General features: G+C 36.9%; 2 protein-coding genes across 11 annotated transcripts in view; one reads left to right on the plus strand and one right to left on the minus strand.

Moving 5' to 3' along the window:
- The first annotated feature begins 2,965 nt into the window (after positions 1-2,965).
- Positions 2,966-10,563, plus strand: LOC107756502 (protein shisa-3 homolog). 2 transcript variants are annotated; one of them, XM_016573654.1, is made up of 2 exons: positions 2,966-3,650; positions 8,602-10,563. In XM_016573654.1, the coding sequence occupies exons 1-2, from the start codon at positions 3,377-3,379 to the stop codon at positions 9,159-9,161; spliced, it is 834 nt and encodes a 277-aa protein (XP_016429140.1). In that variant the 5' UTR covers positions 2,966-3,376; the 3' UTR covers positions 9,162-10,563. The 2 variants fall into 2 exon arrangements, with proteins under 2 accessions (XP_016429140.1, XP_016429139.1); XM_016573653.1 differs by lacking the exon at positions 2,966-3,650 and adding an exon at positions 6,121-6,805.
- A 2,809-nt stretch (positions 10,564-13,372) lies between these two features.
- The window catches only part of atp8a1 (ATPase phospholipid transporting 8A1), a 170,256-nt gene continuing 156,979 nt past the window's right edge, over positions 13,373-26,649 (minus strand). For 6 of the 9 annotated variants that reach the window (XM_016573658.1, XM_016573660.1, XM_016573656.1 and 3 more), the window contains 3 exons: positions 18,715-18,803; positions 17,005-17,097; positions 15,949-16,740 (listed from right to left, as the gene is read on the minus strand). In XM_016573658.1, coding sequence (XP_016429144.1) covers positions 16,428-16,740; positions 17,005-17,097; positions 18,715-18,803 — 495 coding nt within the window. In that variant the 3' untranslated portion in view covers positions 15,949-16,427. Of the gene's footprint in view, positions 14,013-15,199; positions 15,519-15,948; positions 16,741-17,004; positions 17,098-18,714; positions 18,804-26,649 lie in introns of those variants that run through there. The other 3 variants (XM_016573661.1, XM_016573662.1, XR_001641819.1) reach the window with 2 other exon arrangements.

Below are 26,649 nucleotides of genomic sequence, written 5' to 3' on the forward strand. Positions count from 1 at the left end.
ATTGAGTTTGTAAACACATACAAATGATAAAACTTTTACTCTATTACATTTTGCAATTAATCCTCTGAACACATGCGTGCTGAACCGTGGGCCTAGTCATGGATCACTATCAACTACGATCTGCTCCCTTCACTAAAATGTCACGGTTCCTAAACATAACAAATAATATAGATAAATAATGAACACGTCAAAACGAAAACACAGATACTTACAAGACCAAGTAGGAATGTCTTTTATCGTTTGCCCACTGCTCTCCGCCAGGTAAACTTACCCAGCGGGCACCTTGATGTCAAATATTGGTCAAGATTTGATCAAGATTCTGTATTGAATCATTTTAAATTCAGCTTCGATGGCAATTTCTTCCGGTGGTTAATTGGGTAAAAATAGGAAGTTATCCCACACTGAAATTGGTTTAATATATTTGTAGGCCAATATGTATGACGTTCAGTTTACGTCAAATCAACGTCAAGTTTTAAACGTCCATTTGATGTCATATTGACATCACATTGACATTAATGATTAGTATGTTGTTTAATTAGGATTTATGTCACTTTATGGTGTAATATGAATTTGTCGTTAGCTTGATTAAGTTTGATTATAATTATTTTCTTAACTGAAGGCTCGAAACGCATTTGGCACATCTTTTGAACCGTGATGTGCAGCCCTTGGATTTGTGCACGGAGAGGCGTTTGTATGTGGACTTGAAAACTTTTTCCCCAAAAAAAAAAGAGAAAAAAAACCTTTTTGTACGTTGCTCAGGCTGAAATTGAAAGTAAACAGTGGATTAATTATTACATTTATTAAATCTACCAAAAATACTGAATTTGTCTTTTTTTACATAAAAATATTAAAACAATTTAAAATGTATTAAAACGTCAGAAATATGCATTTTTATTTAATATATGACATTTTATAGTAATTTTATAATTTTTTTAATAGACCTTTTTACAGGACGGATGTGAATAAAACAATAATCAGGTAAAATGCATATTTTCTGAACAATGGCTTCTGGCATTTGGAACATTGTTTTGACCGTCGTTGTTTAGAGTCGTTATTAAGCTAGTGCTCTCTCGTGTAAAAACAAAATTCAAAACACAACAGTGATCTCTACTAACGTTCACGTCTCGCGTTGCCAGTAGTCATGTCTCAGTAGGGCTACAATTGCAATCTAGCGGTTGGGAATTGTAATTGCATTTTTATGTATAAATGAAAATATCAATAATATATATGTATAAATATAAATGCCGAATATCAATAATATCGTATAATGTGTATGAATGTAACATTTAACAGCTTGTGGGATGCATGAAATCATATCAAATGCAAGTAAACTTTTGAAACTTTTAAATTAGCATTATTTTTGGCATAATAAATAATGGTATATTTAATAATGCTGTAAAATAATTAAATAAAATATAAAATAATGCTAAGTATTGAACATGCCAAAGAAATGAAACCAAACACCTTGTAAACACTGTTGACTTTGCTTACATGATGGAATATCATACATCTCACAAGTTATTTTGCCAAAAAACGACATGTAACCAAATTCAAGGTTATTTGGGCTAGAAGTGGGTTACACATAGCCGGACTATAGTTAACCGAGACGGTGAAATGACGGCTATTGCTTGTAGCCTACTCAGCTGGTAGCATTTTCTTACAGCAAGTGTCAATGGCAATGTAGTTTTAAGGTGAGAACGTAGTTGTTTAAACTTCAAATGTGTGGTTTTATTTATAAAGACAGCGCCTATTTCAAAATTTGCTTCAAGGTTTTCAGAGATGTGAGCTCTAGGGCGTCAGCGGGCGTTCAGTGCTCACGAACCTGCCGAGAACAACCTTACCTCGGCCAGGTTTCATTTGTCTTTTTGTTTGTTTGTTAACAATAAAGACATACAGCAGCCGGTAAATTAGGCTGAGGTCACTTTAAGACATAATGCACAAGTCCAATATAAATATATAGTACATTTAATTCCTTACTCAACTGTACATTCACTTGAGACATAACCGACTGAACCGACTGTTACTGGCCAAAATGGGTATTTTGTAGCTATTTTCGCACCCGTACTTCTGTGATATTGCTCATATTGCTCATAATTGCTCTTTTTGTCTAAAACATAAGTCACTATATTAAATACTTTCACTTTTTTTATATAGAGCTTTGGTGCTGAATATTAGCATAACATCCGGTGAATCACAGCAGTGTTGAAAAGGGGAAATAATAAATACACTTTCAAAAGACGGTCTTTAAACCTAACTATGTGATGGTGTCACATACATAGACCTATCACACCTGCAAAACTATTTGTAAAAATGATAATGACCATTTGAGCCCACAGAGGGGAAAAAAAGCATCTGCTGTGGAAGAACACTAGCTATTTATTTTTTTAAATGCTGACTCTTGTCAGCTGTATTCATTAGTAATACAAATGAGCCTGTAACAGTAAGCAGCCTTCACGCAGGGTTGTACCAGCTTTACATAACGCAATAATAGCCAAAAGAGGGCGACAACATGACACTAATTTAAAGGCAAAGCCTCCTCACCCCTTTCCAAACGACTGAAAGAATACGCCAAGGATAGCCTAATTCTGCGAATATAAATATAAATGAATTAACCGACCAAATGAAATGAAATGAACCATTTTGAAGACTCCATGCTGTCAAAAAAAGTTTGGGTTTAAGTAAACCAAAAGGAAACTGCTAAAAATAGCAATAAATAAAAAGAAAGAAACAGATCTTTCTATTAAAGACGTTGGACACCGAATACAACCAGGTCCAGATGAAATTCTGCTGTCCATCTTGCGTTCCCCGCGCAACAGGACGCAGACACCAGCTACATGAATGCGCACGTCAGGCCAGCCAACTGCGTGCGCGTCATTGATTGAAACGGAGCGGGTGCGAGTCTAAAACAAACTCACTGGAGCTGAGCACACATTTGAGAAGTGGCTTCAGTGCAGACGCGCGCGTCTCTGTGCAGTCACGACTTCTTGGGGGAGAACTGCAGGATAGCAAAGTGCTTTGACCAGTCTTTGATAAAAACGTATAGGTGACAGTTTATTATTTTACATCCACATGGATATCAAAAGCATTCGATGAGTAGTTTACAACGAGACTAAAATGACAGTAAACAGCGGGAGTGGATGAAATGCGCATAAAATCATGGAATTTCTGGAAGTGATATTTTAAAACAACCCAAGTCCGGCGCTGGATGACTCTTAATTTTGGATTTGAACAACAATCCCTGGATTTAACTCCAGTGACATTTAAATCTTATGAGCTGATGGAGTATTTTCATAAATCAATTCAAGTTCGTTTACCGCTCGCTTAACCCAAAAACGCTCTGTTTGAGAGGAACTGAATTAAAGCGCATCTCGCCGGTATGGTGCGCCTGCTGAATTGCCTGGTCTTGGGGTATTTGACATGGAATCTGCGGATATCTGATGCCCGAGGAGAGTACTGTCACGGCTGGCTAGACAGCAGTGGAAATTACCATGAGGGCTTTCAGTGTCCGGAGGACTTTGATACGGCGGACGCGACGGTGTGCTGCGGGAGCTGCTCGCTGCGCTACTGCTGCGCGGCCCCCGACGCGCGTCTCGACCAGGGGACCTGCACAAACGACAGAGAGGTGGAGAACAACACGCAATATGCTGCCCGTAAGACACAGATTAACTCATTAATACAAATATCTTAGACAAAAGAAGCATTTGCGTTATGTAAAAACATTCAGATATATTAAAAAAGATGTAAAAGTAACAAACTTTTTATTAAAAAAAGATTCATTACATGTGTATGATTCAGAGAATTGACTGAACAAATATAGCCTACTATAAAGTTTATGTTCTAGAAAAAAATGTTACCTGCAAAGTAGTTTTATCCTCTTACTGTTAATTATTTTAAAGCGTTTGTAAAAGCGAGTAGGCCTACTAGATATAACACTGAATAGGCTGAATAAACTACATGACTAGTTTAGAACAGGGATAACAAATTAAGCCATAATGACATCTGGCTGAATTACTTGTAATAGTTTACTTGTTGCCAGCAAAATGATCATATTACAGAATGTCATAACAGGATTATGTGATATTTCAGGTCTTAGTCATGAAGTGTATTACACAAAGTTTTACTCAGATCAAATACAAACAGCAAAAAAGGGATTTCAGTTCGCCAGCACCTGTTGTAATGTCTGACAGAGCAGAGCAGAGGTTAACCTGACACACCTGCAGTCACTGGAGAAAATGTTCTCATCATTAGAACTTGTTACAACAATTTGTCATTTCTAGAAGTTGCCAGATTTTCTTCATCAGAAGTTAAGTGTAGTCAGTCTCATTTCATTTAATCATAATAAAGTTAATCTCAACAGTGCCATGCAATCTTAAAAGAGTAGCCTGTATGTTCACAAACATATAGTTTAATACCATAATAACAGGTGATGTTTTACGAAGAAATCCTGATGATGCCAAAAAGGAAATGTACCATTTCCAAAAAGTCTAATTACCTTCAAGCACAGACTAAATATTCTTAAATCAGAATATTTTTATACAGGATTCATTAATGGTTTTGATAATCTTTTTGACCTAATTATCATTATTCCTCATTCCACCTAATATACTGATCTCAGCTATATATAAGTATATAGGATAAGTTAAGTAGTTGCGTTTAATGTGAAATCATTTGTTTATGTTGGTTACTAATAATCAAAACAGTTTCTTTGTCTTCATAGAATTAAGCATTCAGTTTACACAGGATTCCAAACACATTTGAGTGTTTCTGTCAACCATAGCCTCAAGCAAACAGTGGCAATGTGTGTTCTAAACATGTAAAACAAAGCTCTTGCCAATTTAAATATTGAAAAGATATTATTTTGAATGAATTACAATGTAAAGGTTTTATTTATAAAGACAGCGCCTATTTCAAAATTTGCTTCAAGGTTTTCAGAGATGTGAGCTCTAGGGCGTCAGCGGGCGTTCAGTGCTCACGAACCTGCCGAGAACAACCTTACCTCGGCCAGGTTTCATTTGTCTTTTTGTTTGTTTGTTAACAATAAAGACATACAGCAGCCGGTAAATTAGGCTGAGGTCACTTTAAGACATAATGCACAAGTCCAATATAAATATATAGTACATTTAATTCCTTACTCAACTGTACATTCACTTGAGACATAACCGACTGTTTTTGAGGATACTGGCCAAAATGGGTATTTTGTAGCTATTTTCGCACCCGTACTTCTGTGATATTGCTCATATATACAAAAATTGCTCTTTTTGTCTAAAACATAAGTCACTATATTAAATACTTTCACTTTTTTTATATAGAGCTTTGGTGCTGAATATTAGCATAACATCCGGTGAATCACAGCAGTGTTGAAAAGGGGAAATAATAAATACACTTTCAAAAGACGGTCTTTAAACCTAACTATGTGATGGTGTCACATACATAGACCTATCACACCTGCAAAACTATTTGTAAAAATGATAATGACCATTTGAGCCCACAGAGGGGAAAAAAAGCATCTGCTGTGGAAGAACACTAGCTATTTATTTTTTTAAATGCTGACTCTTGTCAGCTGTATTCATTAGTAATACAAATGAGCCTGTAACAGTAAGCAGCCTTCACGCAGGGTTGTACCAGCTTTACATAACGCAATAATAGCCAAAAGAGGGCGACAACATGACACTAATTTAAAGGCAAAGCCTCCTCACCCCTTTCCAAACGACTGAAAGAATACGCCAAGGATAGCCTAATTCTGCGAATATAAATATAAATGAATTAACCGACCAAATGAAATGAAATGAACCATTTTGAAGACTCCATGCTGTCAAAAAAAGTTTGGGTTTAAGTAAACCAAAAGGAAACTGCTAAAAATAGCAATAAATAAAAAGAAAGAAACAGATCTTTCTATTAAAGACGTTGGACACCGAATACAACCAGGTCCAGATGAAATTCTGCTGTCCATCTTGCGTTCCCCGCGCAACAGGACGCAGACACCAGCTACATGAATGCGCACGTCAGGCCAGCCAACTGCGTGCGCGTCATTGATTGAAACGGAGCGGGTGCGAGTCTAAAACAAACTCACTGGAGCTGAGCACACATTTGAGAAGTGGCTTCAGTGCAGACGCGCGCGTCTCTGTGCAGTCACGACTTCTTGGGGGAGAACTGCAGGATAGCAAAGTGCTTTGACCAGTCTTTGATAAAAACGTATAGGTGACAGTTTATTATTTTACATCCACATGGATATCAAAAGCATTCGATGAGTAGTTTACAACGAGACTAAAATGACAGTAAACAGCGGGAGTGGATGAAATGCGCATAAAATCATGGAATTTCTGGAAGTGATATTTTAAAACAACCCAAGTCCGGCGCTGGATGACTCTTAATTTTGGATTTGAACAACAATCCCTGGATTTAACTCCAGTGACATTTAAATCTTATGAGCTGATGGAGTATTTTCATAAATCAATTCAAGTTCGTTTACCGCTCGCTTAACCCAAAAACGCTCTGTTTGAGAGGAACTGAATTAAAGCGCATCTCGCCGGTATGGTGCGCCTGCTGAATTGCCTGGTCTTGGGGTATTTGACATGGAATCTGCGGATATCTGATGCCCGAGGAGAGTACTGTCACGGCTGGCTAGACAGCAGTGGAAATTACCATGAGGGCTTTCAGTGTCCGGAGGACTTTGATACGGCGGACGCGACGGTGTGCTGCGGGAGCTGCTCGCTGCGCTACTGCTGCGCGGCCCCCGACGCGCGTCTCGACCAGGGGACCTGCACAAACGACAGAGAGGTGGAGAACAACACGCAATATGCTGCCCGTAAGACACAGATTAACTCATTAATACAAATATCTTAGACAAAAGAAGCATTTGCGTTATGTAAAAACATTCAGATATATTAAAAAAGATGTAAAAGTAACAAACTTTTTATTAAAAAAAGATTCATTACATGTGTATGATTCAGAGAATTGACTGAACAAATATAGCCTACTATAAAGTTTATGTTCTAGAAAAAAATGTTACCTGCAAAGTAGTTTTATCCTCTTACTGTTAATTATTTTAAAGCGTTTGTAAAAGCGAGTAGGCCTACTAGATATAACACTGAATAGGCTGAATAAACTACATGACTAGTTTAGAACAGGGATAACAAATTAAGCCATAATGACATCTGGCTGAATTACTTGTAATAGTTTACTTGTTGCCAGCAAAATGATCATATTACAGAATGTCATAACAGGATTATGTGATATTTCAGGTCTTAGTCATGAAGTGTATTACACAAAGTTTTACTCAGATCAAATACAAACAGCAAAAAAGGGATTTCAGTTCGCCAGCACCTGTTGTAATGTCTGACAGAGCAGAGCAGAGGTTAACCTGACACACCTGCAGTCACTGGAGAAAATGTTCTCATCATTAGAACTTGTTACAACAATTTGTCATTTCTAGAAGTTGCCAGATTTTCTTCATCAGAAGTTAAGTGTAGTCAGTCTCATTTCATTTAATCATAATAAAGTTAATCTCAACAGTGCCATGTAATCTTAAAAGAGTAGCCTGTATGTTCACAAACATATAGTTTAATACCATAATAACAGGTGATGTTTTACGAAGAAATCCTGATGATGCCAAAAAGGAAATGTACCATTTCCAAAAAGTCTAATTACCTTCAAGCACAGACTAAATATTCTTAAATCAGAATATTTTTATACAGGATTCATTAATGGTTTTGATAATCTGTTTGACCTAATTATCATTATTCCTCATTCCACCTAATATACTGATCTCAGCTATATATAAGTATATAGGATAAGTTAAGTAGTTGCGTTTAATGTGAAATCATTTGTTTATGTTGGTTACTAATAATCAAAACAGTTTCTTTGTCTTCATAGAATTAAGCATTCAGTTTACACAGGATTCCAAACACATTTGAGTGTTTCTGTCAACCATAGCCTCAAGCAAACAGTGGCAATGTGTGTTCTAAACATGTAAAACAAAGCTCTTGCCAATTTAAATATTGAAAAGATATTATTTTGAATGAATTACAATGTAAAATAAGCAGTAGAGGTTCAGATAAGGAAAAAAGTTAAAATATATAGTAATTATTGTGATGTTCTTTGTGCTTTTGAAATAACTATTCCCTATTAAATAACCCTTTAATTAACAATGACTGAAATAACTCTCACACATTATCAGTAAATAAAAAAGCTAAAATAATAATTTACAAGACTGTGATAAGATGATCTAAATATTAAGAACAGTTATTGTCATGAAATGTTTTAAACCTACTTGTACACTCTTAAAAATAAATGTTCTTTATTGGTGTCCATGCTTCCAGGAAGAACCATGGAAGATAGTTGATGTTAAACATCCATGGAAACCTTTCCATTACACAAAAGGTTCTTCAGTGAATAAAGGTTCTTTAGATTATTACAATGTTCTTCACATAAAAAAAAAAAAAAAGATTCTTTTAAGAACTGTTAACTTAAAGATTCTTTGGAGGACCAACATTTGTTCTTCTATGGCACAGCTTTTGGTCCTTTTATTTAAAAAAAAAAAAAAAAAGTAAACTGAGGAAGATTAGTTTCTCTAACCTCCCGTGCTGTTTCTCTCTTTCACAGAGCCCATCTACGTGCCCTTCCTGATGGTGGGCTCCATCTTCGTGGCGTTTGTAGTGGTGGGTTCTCTGGTGGCCGTGTACTGCTGCACTTGCCTGCGACCCAAGCAGCCTACACAGCAGCCCATCTGCTTCTCACTGCGCAGTCAGGGCGAAACTATTCCCATGATCCTCACCACAGCCCCTCCCAGCCTGCGCACGCCGTCACGCCAGTCCAGCTCGGCCACCACCAGCTCCAGCTCAGCGGGAGGAGGTAGCTCCATCCGGCGCTTCTCCCTGGGCCGGGGTGACGGGCTGGGACAGTGTTCGCAGCAGCAGCAGCTCCTGATGGTCTCATCTTCCACGGCCTCCTCTCCTGTGTCCGTGGCTCCGGCGCAGCCACTATATCCTCCACCTCCTCCACCGCCCTACACCTCCCAGCAGGGCAGTAACTCTCTCCAGATACAGCTGCACCACCAGACCCTGCAAAGCTCTGGATTCCTCCTGCCACAACAGTACTTCTTTCCCCTGCCGCAGGAACCGTTCTCCACAAACAAGGGCTTTGCCGACTTCAGCCAGAGCTGACCTGGGGTTCCCTGCTCAAAAGGAAACGGACACCAAAGAATGTGTCGTTGTTGTAGACTCGTATTACTGGGGCTCCCGCACTAGTGTGTCTTTCAGCAAGCTCGATTGGCACTTGTGAGACGGCAACTGGAATTTAAGAGCCACGTGGGCCGCTAAAGCTGGTGAGATAGTGAACTATCAATCTGACAGACACTCAAGTGCTGGATACAACATGGAAGCCTAAATCTACAACTGATCGTATCTCATATGCACTTTCAATCTGCTTATTTGATGAAAGACGTCTAATTTTTTTTTTTTAAAGTCCAGCTGGTCAGTGACACTCCACTGAACATTTAGCCTCTGTATTTGAGATAATTTGATATATAGATGGACAGAATATTACATGACAATCTCAATCCCATTTTAGGGGTCCTGCACTCAAATGGTGCCATGTATGAATGAGGGTTTTATAGAAATTATCTTATTTTTCCAATGGGTCAGAGATTGAAGGTTTAGTTGACAGATTGAGACAAAAATGGTTAATGTTTAAAACAGGCATTATTCTTGCTCATAGACTATGTCAGATAAGGAACAGGTTAACATCATACGAATGTACAGCTACCTTTGGGAAAACCTCTGTTTTTAATGTTTGGAGAGCATTCATTCTTCAATTTTGTATAATTTGTAGCAATCTGAAAGCCATTATTGGCTTAGTTTCAGATTACATTGGCAACACAGTTTGTTGTATTTGATATGAGACGTTTTGTAAATGATCAGGTGTATCTAAATGTACAGAGCAGCTGGAAGCACATCATGTGACGAGACGGCCGTCAAATAAGTATTACAGTCTCTAACCAACAGTGTTTTTGAGCTAAATGAAATGGTTTTATCTTCCACTTATCTTAATTGGTCTCATCACTCTTGAACGACAGCAATGCATCGGATATAATAAGAATGAAAGAACATTCAAGAAACTGTATGACATCAGGTTCCATTTTAGAACAGGCTGACTGAGAATATGTGACATTCCAGTTATCCTGTTACTCAAGAAGGGAAAGCTTGTTTTAACCTATGGACTAATTTTTTCTAGGGACACAGCCGTGGATACATTTACATCAAGTGTGGCCAACATAAATAAACGGCTGTTATTAAAATATGGAACAGATAACAACTCTATTAATGTCACTGACCAACAGAACAGTCAGAATGATAAATCTAAACTACAGGGGATGTCATCTATTTGACGTATCTCCACCTTTTCCTGTTTAGATTGATATCGCATCCTGTTTAATGCCACACACGATGACCAGCTTCAACATCATTTGTCTTTCCACAATGAAAGCAAAATTCTATACAATGCAACAATCACAGAAAATACTTGATGCTTAATATACATACACTACTGTTCAGTTTGTGGTAAAAACATTTTCTGAAAGAAATGAACACTTTTATTCAGTAAGGATGCTTTAAATTGCTCAAAAGTGATCAGTCAAGACATTTATAATGAAAACATTTTTTTTTCAAATAAATGCATTTTTTTTTTTTTAACTTTCTATTATTTAAAGAATCCTGAAAAATTTATCATGGTTTTCACAAAAATATTAAGACAACAAATTGTTTCATAAGAATGATGTTTACGGCAGACTGTTTTGCATGAATTATTTCACAGTGGACACGGAAGATTTCATAATCTCCACAGAAACCAAGCGATAAAAAAAAAGTTTTCAAAAGTTTGTTGAATACACTGGGTGCTGAGCCAGAGTTTGCTCATGATGAAACTGTATAAACAGATTTTGGTGGCTGTAAACAAGACATAATTTTAACACCCTAACTGCTCTTTAAAGAGGATTAGCAGTACACATATTCTGAAGAAGTGCATATTAGCAAGTGCTGTGCAGGCGGTGAAACACTAAAAGCCGTTTTAAAAGAAGACATGAAATCCAATGCATTAAGTGTTAACTGTCTTTTTAAGTCAAACATTTTAGCGGCCAGAAACAGAGATTTATACATGCAGGGAAGTTTTTGCTAAAGTATAATTTAATGCTTGTGTAAAAAAAAAGCTAGAAATGCATTAGTCTAGACAGGAAATAAGCTCTTGGAAATTTATGGTATGGAAACAAAACCGATTATTGCCAAATCATGATTCTGTGTTCACTGAAACCCCAATGGAGAGTCTCCACACAATACAAACGATCAGTGATTCTCCTGATGCCTTCTACAATACTGCTCTAACACTACTAGTGTATATCTTGGACAACCTTGAGGTTTCATCAGGAGGATATAATTAACAGAATGCAACAAAAAATGAGAGAAATCACCAAAGAAGAGCTTCAGTTGGAAAGTTTATTTCAGTAGTCCTTCATGGCAGTTAAGACAAAACACTTAAAAGTTTGCAGTTCCAACATGCTAAACAATCATTTAACAAAAAGATCCGAAAGAAAAAAATAAAACACCCAATAGAGAATTTGAAACCATTTAAAAGTGCATTTTCATTCTTTAAAGTGACCAACACTAGAGGGAGATTCAGCGTACAATTAACATTTAGGCTAAACCAAGAACCACTTTTCCATTCATGCAATCAGTCACTTTGACAGACGGGGTTTTAGAAAGCAACAGTCCAAGCCTTTAACCAACATCCCTCATATTTCCAGTGTTCGAGTCGAATGACGGCCCACAACGCCAACGATCGGTCAAAAGCACAGCTTAAGGAACGAAATGCACAATAGCTACAAATGTATTCTTTCCACGTTAAATAAAACACGTTTCAGCTGGAAGAAGAAGAGTTACAGTGAGATCCGAAACTAAAATGAAGAACATGTACGGTACACATATCCATCCAGATAAATAATACTGCAACTGATATGAACTAGATAAGAGAATAGTCATCACATAAAAGTTAAAAGAGTGCATTGTGCAACATCTCTGGTCAAGCTTTAGCAGAGCTTCATACAAACCGAGACATACAGACACGTGACACACACACTTACACCTGCACACACCTGCTGACGTACAGGGCCATGCATCGGCATATAGCTCACCGTTAGTATACCTGGAGTCGTGCAGACGAACGAAACGAGCAGCGGCACACAACCGGACAACACAGAGGACGTCACGCACGCATCCTCATTCGAGTCTCTCAGGCTGCTTTAATATAGTTAAACAGACATGCATACCGACGGGATCACGAACACTCACGCAGTCACGCATGCATCCGAAATGTAGCTCACATGCACGTGCAGACGACACACACTGCGCAGATGCACTATACAAAACGTGCTCTCCCACAGGGAGAAGAAAACCAACGCACAAACTCCACCATCAAATAAAGAAGCGTTAATAAGACAGTTGTAGTCACTTAAGCTTCTGAAGGGGAACCACAAAAAAAAAGGAACGACATTTTCATTACAAAGCAGATCAGTCCAAAAAGTCACACTTAGTCCAATATAAAAATACTAATAGAGACAAATAACTATAGAGACAAAGTTGTATCGATACTGTGTGGGTCTGGCAAAATCCTCCGTTTCTCCCCTATGCTAATGGCACTTATGTTTGAGGGATTAACACTCTGTTCCAAGTCAAATAAACATCATGGTGAACATCTGATCGTCTAAAAGAGTTTCGCACGAGCCCCTTACGATGAGCCGAACGCATAAACGGGGCCGAGGTTCAATGTGTGGCTTAAAAAGCTCTCATTTTGCCCATGTAGCAGCCTGATACATCATTATTTTGGTCTAATGTGTAAGCGTGCGGTAACGCTGCCTAGCTAGAGACTCTGAAATACTATCTCACTGGGAAAAAAAATTCCTGTTAGGCACCTTTGTGATCATTGCAGCCGTGTAAGACGTGGAATGCAGAAACGTGTTCAAAAAGCTGTTGAAATGTTGCCAAATTGTTAAAAAAAAAGGTAGATACATGCAAGCTAAGATCTGAAGAACCAGGCACGATAAACTGACTGATCAAAACAAAATCAAAAAACAAAACAAAACTTAAAACTAAATACAAAACGAAAACTAAACAAAAGTTAAAATACAGCAAACTAAATACAAAACAAAACTAAAAACATACCAAGTAATGGCTGAAGGCAACAACAAATATAAGGCTTTGATAGCTTAGAATTTAACATGAACAATAATAAAATAAAAATCAAGGGTAAAGTTGTCAAATAGATGCAGAAAGCATCTGAGGCGTGTAAAAACACTTAATTATAATTTCTAAATATTGTTTTTAAAATAGGGACTGCATTTCTAATATTCTTGGGAACTTAATTTCTGGTTATCTGGCATGCGTCCTGTTTTCTGACGCAAATAAAATACATATGTGATATAAAAACAAAAGGGAGTGTTTCATGTGCCATTAATGATTAGGAAGTCACAGTCAAAGACCATTACCACAAATGTTTCTCAACACCTTTATCACCACCCTCATCAACAGCACATTTTTGGCTGTAACACTCATAGCCGAAGGAATGGCGGCGGAAAGAGGGGAGTCAATTCTTTTTGCTGTTCTCCTCTGTTTGACAGACCAGAAACCATGCTGACCGCAGGCTGGGCAAAAATATACTAGCACAGTGCTCGTGTCTGCTGTTGAACATACAACTACAACACAGCAGAACTTGATTTTTTTCCCTCTCTCTCGTACTGCTTCATTTTTCGTATCCATTGTTGCCCCAGGTGCCCTAGGCTGGCCAAAGTTAAACTGACAGGCTTCAGCTCTCTGTCAGCCTTTAAAAAGTTGAGTGACCGCTGAGAGGGGGCGGGGCCCAGCGAGCCGGATCTCACCACTCACTGGTCCGTTGCTTGGTGGTGTCATAGGCTCTGATGACCTCAGACTGGGAGAGCACTCCGTTCTCATCCTGTGAGAATGCGTAGCCGTCTGTAAACAGGACCCAGAAAACACGCATCAGATAAATACACTCAACTCAAAAACATACTGCTGGCAAACTTACAAGACAAGTGATACAAATTAAATCAGATAAAAACATGAAGCAAATAAAATAAACAACATGCAATGAGATGGGGAAAAAATGCTAATTTAGCCTTTTCTTAAATCATCACCAGGGTGTACACTTTGAAAAAGAAATAAAGATTATTTAAACCTGAAGGAAAATAATGTTTGCAAATATTACTAACAGTACCGAAAGTACCATTCTCATATTTTTGAGAAAAAATGCACAAGACAAATAAATAAAAATAATGTAAATCCTTTACATTTCTAAACAATATTACGTAAATTATATATACCATTAATAGTATAATAATAAAAATAGACAATTATATTTTATTATAAATAAATATTTATGGTCATAAATAAATGTATATTTGCTCAGCAAGAAACAAATGTGGGAATATTGTCCGTAAACTCAAAAGAGGATTCAAAAACTGTCTGGATTATTCTGAGTCTAATTGGGGGTTTAATAAGCCCTTACAATGACCTACATACACTAATGGGACCAAAATGTCTGAAAATATTTGTAGTGGTCCAAATTAAAAGAGGTCTTTTGTTTTGTCTGCAGAAAGACGCAGCAAAAAGACATCAGTATGCACAACATCCTGACTGCCTGCTTCCAGAAATAAACAAAAAAATTCAAATCGGTCTCAGAGGGGACCTTGAGAAACCGGCCATGGCAGTGTGGGTGGGCTGGCTGGGACGATCGAGGTAGTCAATAGTAATTATCTTGGCAGACTCTAAATGGAAGCTGGCAGGAAATAAGACACCGTGAGTGTTGTAATGTCAGATTATTGATTCTACCTGGAAAAATCAACTACTCTTTCTAAAAAAAAAAAAAAAAAAAAAAAAAAAAAAAAAAAAAATGGGGCCAAATACCAAAAAAAATTGGGAGAATTAAAAAAGCAAGACCCGACCAAAAATCAACCTTTTCATCATCAATGGCTCATTACATCAAATATAGCTATTGAAGTCTACTAGAAAAAAAGGTCTTCTCCTTTGATTTGGACTCTAAGTCTATTCAAATCCTAGTTATTTTAATATTAAAGATCTCGCTCATACTATGGTCTCTACAGCACTGCACACTGGGATTGGCCCTTTGATCTATGACTCACCTTATGTCTCAACCGACTCGACCTCTACCTGCTGGCCTGAGGGGGCACATGCAAGAGGCCGAGGAGAGCAATGCATGGTGGGAACGACAGCGGGACATTGAAATGATTAAATATGACTCTGCCTGTCAATCAAAACACAGCAGCACAGCAGCACATGCACAGGTGGGGAATGGGAAGGATGTGATGGACAATGCAGGTTTAATTATGGTGTTAATATGTATTGTGTTTATAAGGCAGCTGCATTAATATTTAGTGGTATGAGCTAAGGGGTAAGAATGCATATAACATCAGACTATCACTGAACGTCCCCCATCCTCACCTAAAAGCAAACACAAAAATAGAGCAAATAAAGAGAGGTAACGAACAGAAAATAAAAAGAAATGTAAATGTTAAACTATAAGGAAAAATGAAAAGACAATGGTTCTCAACTGGTTATGCTTCAGGAGCCAGATTTTACAGCTTTTACAAACGTATAAAAGAAAAATGATGACAAAAGAAAAATTGTTAAAAAATATATCCAAAATATAATTATAAATAAAAAAAAATTTTCTAAACAAAAATTCAATGATTATTTAATAAAATACATGTAATAAATTATGTAAAAAAAAAAAAAAAATGAATGGGAATTTTAAATAGTTTATAATTTTTTTAATGAAATTGTATAATTGTATAATTATTTTTTTATAAATATTTTATATAAATAATATATATAAATATATAAAAATATATATAAAATTGATTTTTCTATCCTTACTTAGCTGCATTTTGCATTTGTTTTCAGCAACCTCAATCAGACCTGTAGCTCACCAGTTGAAAACCACTGAAAGGAAGCACATGAAAACTGGAAGAGTAGTATAACAGCATATCCAGGAAGGAAATGTTAGTAATTTGATAAGACTGTGTGCGTGTGTGTGTGTGAACTCTGTGACTGTACATATTACGACCTCATGAATGAGCTTTAATAAGTCAATTTTGGACTGCGATATCCTCAACAAAATTCTCCAGATTTAACGCGGAAGGCCAAGTTATTCCCTGATAAAACATGAGATTTGAGTCCCCGTGCCCAAAAAACAGCTGCCTGAAAAGGAACCCTATGACCGGTGCCATCTCAGTCTAACTTGAGCTTTGTTAATGCAGCTGTTGCTTTCGAGTGATATTATGACTACATTAGTTACTATCTGCAGCTGTCAAGAACAACCATCCTCACCTAATTTTCATGGGTTTTGGTTCAGATTTGTACATCTGTGAGTGTCTGCAGTTGCACATCCATAAGCCCTTGCGTGTGAGAGTGAACCTGCATTTCGATGCTGCAGATGGGGATGGTAGGGTGTGTGTGCATCAGTGATTCTGCATGAGTCTGTCTGTGATGTCTGCACTGTGGAGAACATGTAGGTGTGTCTGCGTCTGTGTGCCTGTGAGTGGCGAAGCTCGTGTGTGTCGCTGACGTACGGAGTAGATTCTGCTGCATGGAGTCGGACCGGTACAGACTGACGGTGCTCTTCTTAAAGACGTTCTTCAGGAGCTGGGCTCTCTCGGTCAAACTACAGGGAAAGACACAAAGAGGAACAGTACTGAGACACAGACAAAAAAGGACGTCTCTTTTCTCTTCCCGCAGAAGAGCGATCAAATTAAAGACAAACTTCCTGCTGGACAGATGTGTCTCCAGTGAGAGGTTGAGGAGACAGAATGAGACCGGAGCCGGGAGAGCAGCCAGTAGGATCATTTACACTTGGAGGTGATCCCTGCTGATTCGCTGTTTTTGCTTGTTCTGTTTTATTATGAATTCACGAGGAACGGCCCCTCACCTCTTCCCATGCACCACAGCTCCTGGATCTTTCGACAGCGCCTCCAACTCCTGTACCTCATCAACCAGGGTCTTAAAGCACACCCTCTTCATACTGAAACACAGGGGGTAAAAAACAAACAAACAAAAAAGTCAAAAGTCAAAACTATGACAAAGATGGAAAAAAGCCCTCAAGGTGGAAAAAATGCATATAAGAATGCATGTAATGTCAGACTATCACTGAACATCCCCGTATTGTGCCAATACGTGCCACAAATGTTTGTTTAATAAAATGTGATAAATACATACAAAAGCTGGATTTTTAAAGTTACAGCTTACAGTAATAAGTGTTTGTTACACAAAAGTAAACAAAAAGACTGTTACAAATTATAAATATTTAAAATAATAATAATAAATATGTATTTTTCCAAAACAAAATTAAATATTGAATACAAAGTATTTCATATATTTGTTCTTTATTATGATTATTATAATTTATAAGTAATAATTATTATTGTTTTATTACAGTTTTCATTAAAAAATAATTATAAAAAATATTTTCATTTATTCTGAAGTCTGTGCCCTAAAAGTAAAAAAACAAAAAAAATATTATAATAAACAAACAAACAAATGTTTATTTAATAAAACGTGATAAATAAATACAAAAGCTGTTACAGTTTTTGTACAGTTACAGCTTACAGTAATAAGTGTTTGTTAAACAAAAGTAAACAAAAATACTGTTATAATAATAATAAAAAATATGTATTAAAAAAATGTTTAATGCAAAGTATTTCATATATTTTTTCTTTATTATGATTATTTATAATTAAATAATTATTATTGTTTTATTATTACAGTTTTCATTAAAAATAATTATAAAACATTATTTTCATTTAAAAAAAATAGTATTTGCCTTTGTTATTCACTTTATTTAAACAATTCATTTAAATTCTTTTGGTTTCAGGTTTCTTGTTCAAACATTTGCATAATGTCAAACTGACTTGAAAAGGTTATTCTTTGGCTTAACACAATGTTCATTTTGAAAGAACATGTCAAGTAGCAGGATAGGGAAATAATTTTTTTTTAATAAAATGATATTTTATGATATTTCTTTTAGCAAGATGAGAATATAAGGAGATTTGTTAATGTTTAATGTTCTATTATATTGCTATTTAAGTTTCTGTCACTTTGGTATCAAGCGTGTGCTTGGGTAATAATGACCTGCTAAAAAGAATTTATGCTGATTTAATTAAAAAAGCAACTATAATGGGAGAACTGGATGTAATCAGTACCATCTTCAAACTGCCAAAATCTAACATCATATGTGTAAAGAAAAGTTAGATTTAACTTGTTATGTTATTGTAACACTTTGACTGAACTTCATTTAATCATGGACAGTGGTTCCACATGATGGAAACATGTTATTTAATACTTACAATGAACTAAAGTGAACTGAGTAAACAACTAAAATTAGACATGTCCAAATAACTTGATTCGTTTGTATCCAAATAATTTGCTTAAATTGTGTGGAACCACTCTCCATGATTGAATCATGTCCAGCCAAAAAGTTATTTTTTGAGTGTAGCAAGCAATTTAAATTATATGTCAATACTTTTAAACAATTTTTTATACTCTTTTTAAACAAACGGTATACATGACACAAACCTCTGGTGACCACAGAGAAAGATTAAGTTCAAGGTTTAATGGCTGGTACTGAAGAATCTCAACTTACACTTTGTAGGCCACATCAAACACCAGAGAGGTGATGGGAATGAAGATCAGACCCATCCAGAAGACTCCTGAACTGAACATCATGTCCGCCTGGAAAACAGACACACACACACACACACACAGACACAGAGATCAGACAGAGTACCAAAGAGAATCTGCGACTGATTTCCAAAATTAACCAAACCATTTAGCTGGACTCTCACAACATCAGTACTACAAAGAGCTTAGCTTTCAATCACCAATCTGACCAAAACTTAAAAGATGTAATCTAGTTAAGGGGGGCTGGAATGTGTCTCATCCTGGTACATTTTAAATGTGTGTGTGACAGATGAGAAGCCAGACAGACATGAAGAGGTGAAATGAGAGACAGATGAGAGAGGTAGTCGGCTAGAGTACGGATCCCAACTGTTAACTGCTAATGGTACTTCCCAGATCACCTCTCTTAAAACCCTGATCCCAAATGATGACCCTGACCTATCAGAATGCCTGCTTCATATGATACATGGGAGACAGTGGGGTAAGATGTCACCATATTTAAAAAAAAAGGGTCTATCATTACACAGCTGTCTGTGCCTGTCAGAAACAAACACACAAAAAGGACAAAGATAGACAGACAGATCAGCATCAGGCATTTTAGTCTAATTAAAGTAAAATAAAAAAAATAAAAAGCACACTCTCCCCCATGTGTTTGAAAATATGAAATGCATATGGAAAGTAAAGGAATACTAGCCACTGCAATCACTCCATAGACACCAACCCAAATAGTTAACCGTGCCTTAAAGTAAAAAAGTATTTTTTCTGCCAAACTACTTCAACCTGGGCTGAGATTAAGAAAAGGCTGTGATGGCCATTATTTGTGTCATATTTTAAAATGGATTAAGTCAGGTATGCATAAACAGCACTATCTGTTATCACAGTCAAGATTACTGGATGTTACCACCAATCATTCTTAGAAAGCACTGCATGGTACCAAGTGCAAAACTCAGACACATAAGTCTTCATTAATTTAATGAATCAGTTCATAACTGTAGTAGTTCATAAATTTCCTGCAATTCCAAATTGGAACAGAATAAACTCGTTATCTCAAAAATTTCCACAATCAAAACAGACGATTCCTAAATGAGAGCCAAAGCAAGGCCAGTATCAGAACATCCATTTGCCAAAATACACTCATTAATTAAATAAACAAGCAGCGAACAGATTCATCTGTCTTGAACTGGGTGATACTCAGGCAATCAGAGACAATCTCTCTGATAATTATAACAGTTTGTCCTTTCAATGTAAAATATCTTAATCGTAACAGGCACATCCAAAGTGAAGAGTGCAAAAGCCTGTGAGGAAGCGAGGTAAAATAAAGGGTGCTCTGTGGTTCCACAGGGTCTGATTCACAAGATGGAATAATCTAGCGTGGGCTAGTGGGGTGTGAGATGCAGTCATCTGCGCTTATCCTGTTTGCTTTGGCCCAGCTGCATTGAAAATACCTGTCATTAAATGTCAAAGAGCACCGATCCACCCCTTTGCAATGCCATTCAACATACATGCTTGTGCCACTTGTCTAAACTCGGCACTCCGAGACAAATCAACTTCCTGTAATCGAAACCAGTAAAGACCCCAGCACAAAGCCGAGAGGCACACCTGCCTGCAGGAATCTACCAAAGGTTTCAGGTGTTCCCAAATTAGCTAATCTACTCACCATTAAAGGAAAATAGACTTTGATGTCTAACAAAACATCAGGGAGGCAGGAAATCCCAAATGACTGGAAATCAAAATGGAAATCAAAAACCCACCCTACTAATGTCATCTTTGACCCTGAATGAAACAAGTGTTCTGTATTGCCAAGTGGAATTAGAGAAAATTGTACATTGGTGAAAAGATATTCATGGTGTGCTGGAATTCGATAGTCCCAGAGGCAACCCTCTACATTGCGAGTAAATCACTCGCATATGCGACTAAATCTTACTCTGGGCGACTAAATAATATCTAACAGAAAGTAAACAAAGTTTTTTTTTACTTTTGAAATTGTAAAAATGCGGAATGTTTTCTGTGAGGGGTAGGGTTAGGGGTAGGGGTGGGTTTAGGTTAAAAATTGTATAACTATCTGTATATAAAAACAATTGAAGTCTATGTAATGTCCCCATTTAGATAGCTAAGTAAACGACTAGCCAATGGCGATTATATTGCCAAGGTGTGCGTAGAGGGTTGCCCAGAGGTAACATGTAATTTTCTCTTTGATAATGGCAGTTTAACCATTTTCATTGGGGGCCAATGTATTGAACAATCAGACAGGACCAGAGGGGCTCAAAGACATTAAGTATGAATAAAACTAGTGGTGGAAATGTTAAATTGGAGTCAATAACTAAAAAAGTACAATGTCAAAATTCATTAATATTTTCCTGCTATATTGTATGTTATAAATACTCTTAAAAATCAATAAACGGGTTACTTTGCTATGAACTGTACAATTAAAATTATAAAGTGAACATACAAACGGTTTCAAACACTATGTTTTTTCTAACATTTCTATGGATAGTTCTGGTAAAAACACAAATCTAGTTGGCTTTTGAAAGCATGCAGGCCATAGGTGTATTTTTACGGCAGAATAATAAACCACTATGACCTCATCTCGGCTGGAAATCAAGGGTGTCCGCATCCACTGTTTAGACAGGACATCGACTCCCTCTGTCTCTGCTGGACACATTCTCCAACAAATATACACACACATTATGCAACTTTCCTGCTTGAAAAACCCAGGTAAGCTATTAGCCAGCCACCATGTTCCATAAACCAGCTTAAACTGGTAGGACTTTGGATTTGTTTATGGTCCTAAACGGTATACCAATGGTCTACAAACACAATTAACAGCTAAAGCTGATTTTTCTAGTTGGACGCCTCTCTCAGCCTTAAAAACATCATGCATGCAAAATATTAAGTATGCAAATACTTAGAAAGGTAATTGTGCAAAGATATGCACACATACTCTACACAAAGCATCCCATCCTTTGTCATAAGCAATCAAAGCACTGAATGTGCTCTCCAGAGCTGGCATATGTGCGGTTTGAAGGGCTCTTCACTAAAGTTACCACTGAATAGGGGGTTAGACGATCACATTACCCTATTGGATTTGGCCACATTGTACGTGCAACTTGGACAAAAGCTGATGCTAAATGGAAATCTGACAAAAACAAACTCTATATAAGCACACACTGTAAACCACAATAAGTTGACATATACACAAACCTTCATGTACAAACCGTAATTAATCAAAATTACTATGTTGCTCTGTCAGAAGCACACACTAACGGACCATTTTAAATCTTCAATCAGGTCTTTCAAAACCTGAAAGCAAACGTTGACAGATTATATTAGCGCTTAAACCAGGCAAACTGAGTCTGAGTGTTTATCATTCAATCCCACGTGGTAACTTCCTCTGGTGATTGACAGGATGGATTAACTATGCCTGGGTGCACTAATCAGCGGTGCTGTGAAACAGCAGAGTTTGGCTGCTCATGCCTGCCAGTGATAATGTTGGCCCAAGAATGTTAATACCATCCATTGTGATGGTAAATATGAGATGAGAACAATTCAGACATGGTCATTCACCCTCGGCCTGGCCCTTTGGCTTTAGGGACTTCATACTAACGCCTGAGCCAAGCCGACTTTATCCACGTTCACACACACACACACAAAGTCATGTGCAAGAAGAATAATGTTTTTGCCTTTTCTCCCAAAAACAAAATATTCCACTTGCAATTAATTCAAATATGCTTTTATTATAAGCCAAGCCAGTCACTCAAAAAGTCGAATGTCAACTTGTGTATATAAACAACCTAATTGCAAACGCTCTATCAAAGTTCCTCTAGTCAATTTGTGGTTTGAATGTGTAGAGCATAAAGATTCAAAGTCCCAGTGGACCAGATACAGCTGGAGTCCCATCTAATGCCTGTTGTTTTTGAAAGAGAGAGAAAAACATAAGGAGAAAAAAAAGCAAGAGAAACATCTAATTCAAACAGGGCTTGCAAAAACAGCAATTCTCAGTTTGTCTCAAGGCATGGGGAATGGAGGTATTCACAAGGCCTTCGAGTGTCCAGTATGGAAAACACAAACTCTAATATCCCATCATCCCCGTGTTCCACTCTCAGCATGGAACATCTCCATGGACTGAGGGAAATTTAGGAAAGACTATCTGAAAACACAAAGAACTCAAATAAACGAATGTTGGCATAAATTCTGAATGTGTAGAAAATTAGTCACTCAGTTGGAGGAATAACACATTATTCAGAGCACATCACACAATAATGTACTGGAAAATATTACTTTAAAACATTCCAAACTTCATCTTCATCGCTTATACTGTGAGGAACATAGGCTGCTCAGGTTTTACTGATTTCTGGAGTTATAAGTCAAATCTCCATGACTAGTAAGACAAATACCTTTAGTATTCAAAGTGCCACAAATAGTGAAACTTTCAAAGAAACATCCCACACATTCTTTATAGAGTGGGGTCCAAAAGCTTGAGACAACACTGAAAATCTGGAATTCAAAATCAGATAATAAATAGCAACTTCCAGGACGTATTAGGAATCAAATTTTACATTGTGCTCTATTTCTAGGTCAATAATCAAATAAGCAAATCTGTGGCATTGATCATGTGAATTCCTATGATCAGATGGTCAGATGTGCTTGCTTCCATTGAGCACAAGGTGCTATTTGGATCATTCCAATTTATGCTACAGAACATGATCATCAGGTTTTACACAAACTTGTGGAAATCGTGCATCTCAAGTGCTGCTGCCAATAAAGCAAAATAGGTATAAACCAAATATTGACATTCTGAAGTTCATGTTTTTTCACTTTAAATTTTTACTCAGATGTTAATTGATAATATAATTTGAAATGAAAATGCAATTAGATGATCACTTTTAGAAAAAAAAATAATTGAATTTGGAAAAAAAAAGTATTATATTCTAATATATGTTGTAAATATAATAAAAACGGTAGCTTTTCAACAGATTTTAAGCAGCACTGTACACATTACAATATAATGAACTACGATATTTGACAAAGATGTGGGACAGGAATTGCCTGACAGGTTCGGTTTAAATTTTTTTTGAAATAGAGCAGATCACACACACACACAGTTTCCAGTATGCAGTGTTACAAGAGCAGCAGGCTGTAGTTTTATCTGCTCTAAAGGTGAAATCTTGTACATCAAAGAGAGTGGAACAAGATGAATGGTCTGTCTCACACAGATACCAGGTGCACTTGAATAAAACAGACCTGTCTGCTGCATTCAATGGAAGAATGGAGAGGAATGCACTACAGAACACTTTCAATGCGGCTACAGCTAACCGTTACATCATGCCTCTGACATCTAAAGATCTTCTTTGCATCGCTGCAGCGCTCGTTTTATCCGCTGTGACTTTCTTTAGAGTGTTATCTAAATTCTACATGCCTTTGGATGCAATATGTGATGTGTGTCTGTTCATAGGTGCATTCATGACATGACTGGCTGAATGCGTGTGTGTGAATGTGCATGACTTTAAACAGGTGTGTGAGATGAGGAGGGCTTTGTAATGGCAGGTGAGGTGATAGTTAGGTAATCGGCAGGCTCTTGATGTCGAGCACAGTATCTCAAGTTGCCTTGAGTGTGACAAGACTGTCTGAACTAGTGCGGTAGACGACTAGATCAAAAGTATATTGTTAACATTCATTATTTGACAGTGCATAGCAACTCAACATTACTAATTGAGTAGTTGTTTTAAAAAAGTAGCTGACTAGTCAATGAGTCAATGTTTAGCTTATGTAAATTACAACAGAGTGAATCCGGCACACGTGAGATGACGCCAATGATGTCATGAATGGTGCAAAAAACAGATGTTCTCATGGTTTCTGTCAGCCTCTGGGCAGCCCTTGGTTCATTCAAGAGGTTTTTAGAGCAGTTCAGACCATCTCAAAGGTCTGTGCTTTTATTCTTTATTAACTTTATAAACTTAAGGTTCACTGTTTCACATTTGTGTGACACTACATATAAAAAATTTAGCTGTCACAGGTTACCATATAAAACTACACCACACAGCTACACGAGGATGTGAAAAAAAATCCTTTTGGAATGCAATTATGTAATTCACAACTAGTCGACACAGGCCCTAAAACTAAAGCAATCAACTAGTAGTTGTTTCTGAAAATTGTTCACTGTTTGCGTAAAAACTTGCATATTTAACACATTTCTCAGTACTCCAAACCATTTGGCAATACAATTTTACAAACAAATAATGGAATTTATAGTAAGTATATAGTAAATTTATATATACAGTGGGTACGGAAAGTATTCAGACCCCCTTAAATTTTTCACTCTTTGTTATATTGCAGCCATTTGCTAAAATCATTTAAGTTAATTTTTTTCCTCACTTTACTCAACTTTCTAAAGAACTAAACACTTTCAATCAGCAGGGATGCATTTAGTTCATCAAAAGTGACAGTAGAGACATTTATAATGTAACAAAATAATTATATTTCAAATAAATACTGTTCTTTTTAACTTTCTATTCATCAAAGAATCCTGAAAAAAAAATCCCAGAAAAAAAAAACTGGGCAAAATATTGAGCAGCACAGCCGCTAATAATAAGAAATGTTTCTTTAGCACCAAATCAGCATATTAGAATGATTTCTGAAGGATCATGTGACACTAGGGATGCTCCGATCAGGATTTTTGCAGCCCATACCGTGTACCGATTTCTTGTCATGGTGATCGGCCGATACCGATGCCGATTCTGATGCTTCAAGCCAGAGATGGGCACTCGAGTTAGTGACTCGGGCTCAAGTCGCATTTTTATAGACTTCAGACTTGACTCAGACTCTACCTGAAATGACTCCAGACTTGACTCGAAAATTTTAAAAGCAACTCGAGTCTTTTATCCTTAAATACTTATATAACTGATATTCAAAAGGCGAACAGCATCTGCACCCCGGCATCCATCCGAACAGCGAGCCGTAACACATCACCATTTTAAGTGAACAGCGCGTCAAAACAGCGGAGCGGATCACATAACAAGCACTCAGGGTCGTTTATGGTAAATATCTTTCAGCGCCATATCTTCTAGTATTTTTATCAAAAGACTAACGCGCTTTATTCAAGCCCTTTCAGCTCCGTGCGCTTTCTCTTTCTCTTTCTCCGGACGCGCGCCGGCGCCAAGAGCTGCAGATGACGCGGTTATTTTAACAACAACAGAAACAACAAAACACAGCAGAAAAAAACAATGCTGCAAATATAGTTATTTTTCATACTGTCTATTTATCTATCTATAACCTATGACTCTGACTGTTCAAACCAGATGTGACAAGACGTTTCGGTTTCTGATCTACATTTAGCATTATTAATCTGTAGGCTAAGAACATTTCAAAAGTATAATATCTCATTATAATTGGGAAAATTGTTGTTAGATGGCTAGGATAGAACTTAAACTTTGAAATGGCTAGTTATCTTTCTTTTCTGCTCAAGATGAGAACGTTTTGATTATTGTAGCTACATTGTTTTTAGATAATGCTTTTAAGTAGGCTAAAATATAGATTTCAGGAGGAAAACCTTGAACAGAAACAGTATTTTTTTCTGTCACATGGCCTTACATGTATCTAAAGGTAAAAATGCAATACATGAAAAAAAAAATGTTTGTTTTGTTTTTGTTTGGACCTCTGCTTGGAAGAAAATATAGACAGAGCCTTGGAACTTTAATTTAATACCCCTGACGTATATAATAAAGAAATACTTTATTTGGATGGTTTTGTAATGTGTCACATATTTCCTTGTGTGTCATGGTAGATCGGACTCTTATTATAGAATTTCATTACAGAAAAACTGTTTTGAACATGGTAATGGATTAAAACATAGCCTATAAATAACAGGCTGGATGTACAATAACCTTACATCTTAACACCTCTT

The sequence above is a fragment of the Sinocyclocheilus rhinocerous genome, unplaced genomic scaffold (genome assembly GCF_001515625.1).
Source record: "Sinocyclocheilus rhinocerous isolate Xijiao unplaced genomic scaffold, SAMN03320098_v1.1 scaffold111, whole genome shotgun sequence".
In the NCBI taxonomy this organism is placed as follows: Eukaryota; Metazoa; Chordata; class Actinopteri; order Cypriniformes; family Cyprinidae; genus Sinocyclocheilus; species Sinocyclocheilus rhinocerous.

Excerpts from the sequence above, each read along its gene's own strand:
- LOC107756502 (XM_016573654.1), top strand. The coding sequence starts at position 3,377 with ATGGTGCGCCTGCTGAATTGCCTGGTCTTGGGGTATTTGACATGGAAT. Across the intron at positions 3,651-8,601 it reads CAACACGCAATATGCTGCCC|AGCCCATCTACGTGCCCTTC; the intron begins GTAAGACACAGA and ends TCTCTTTCACAG.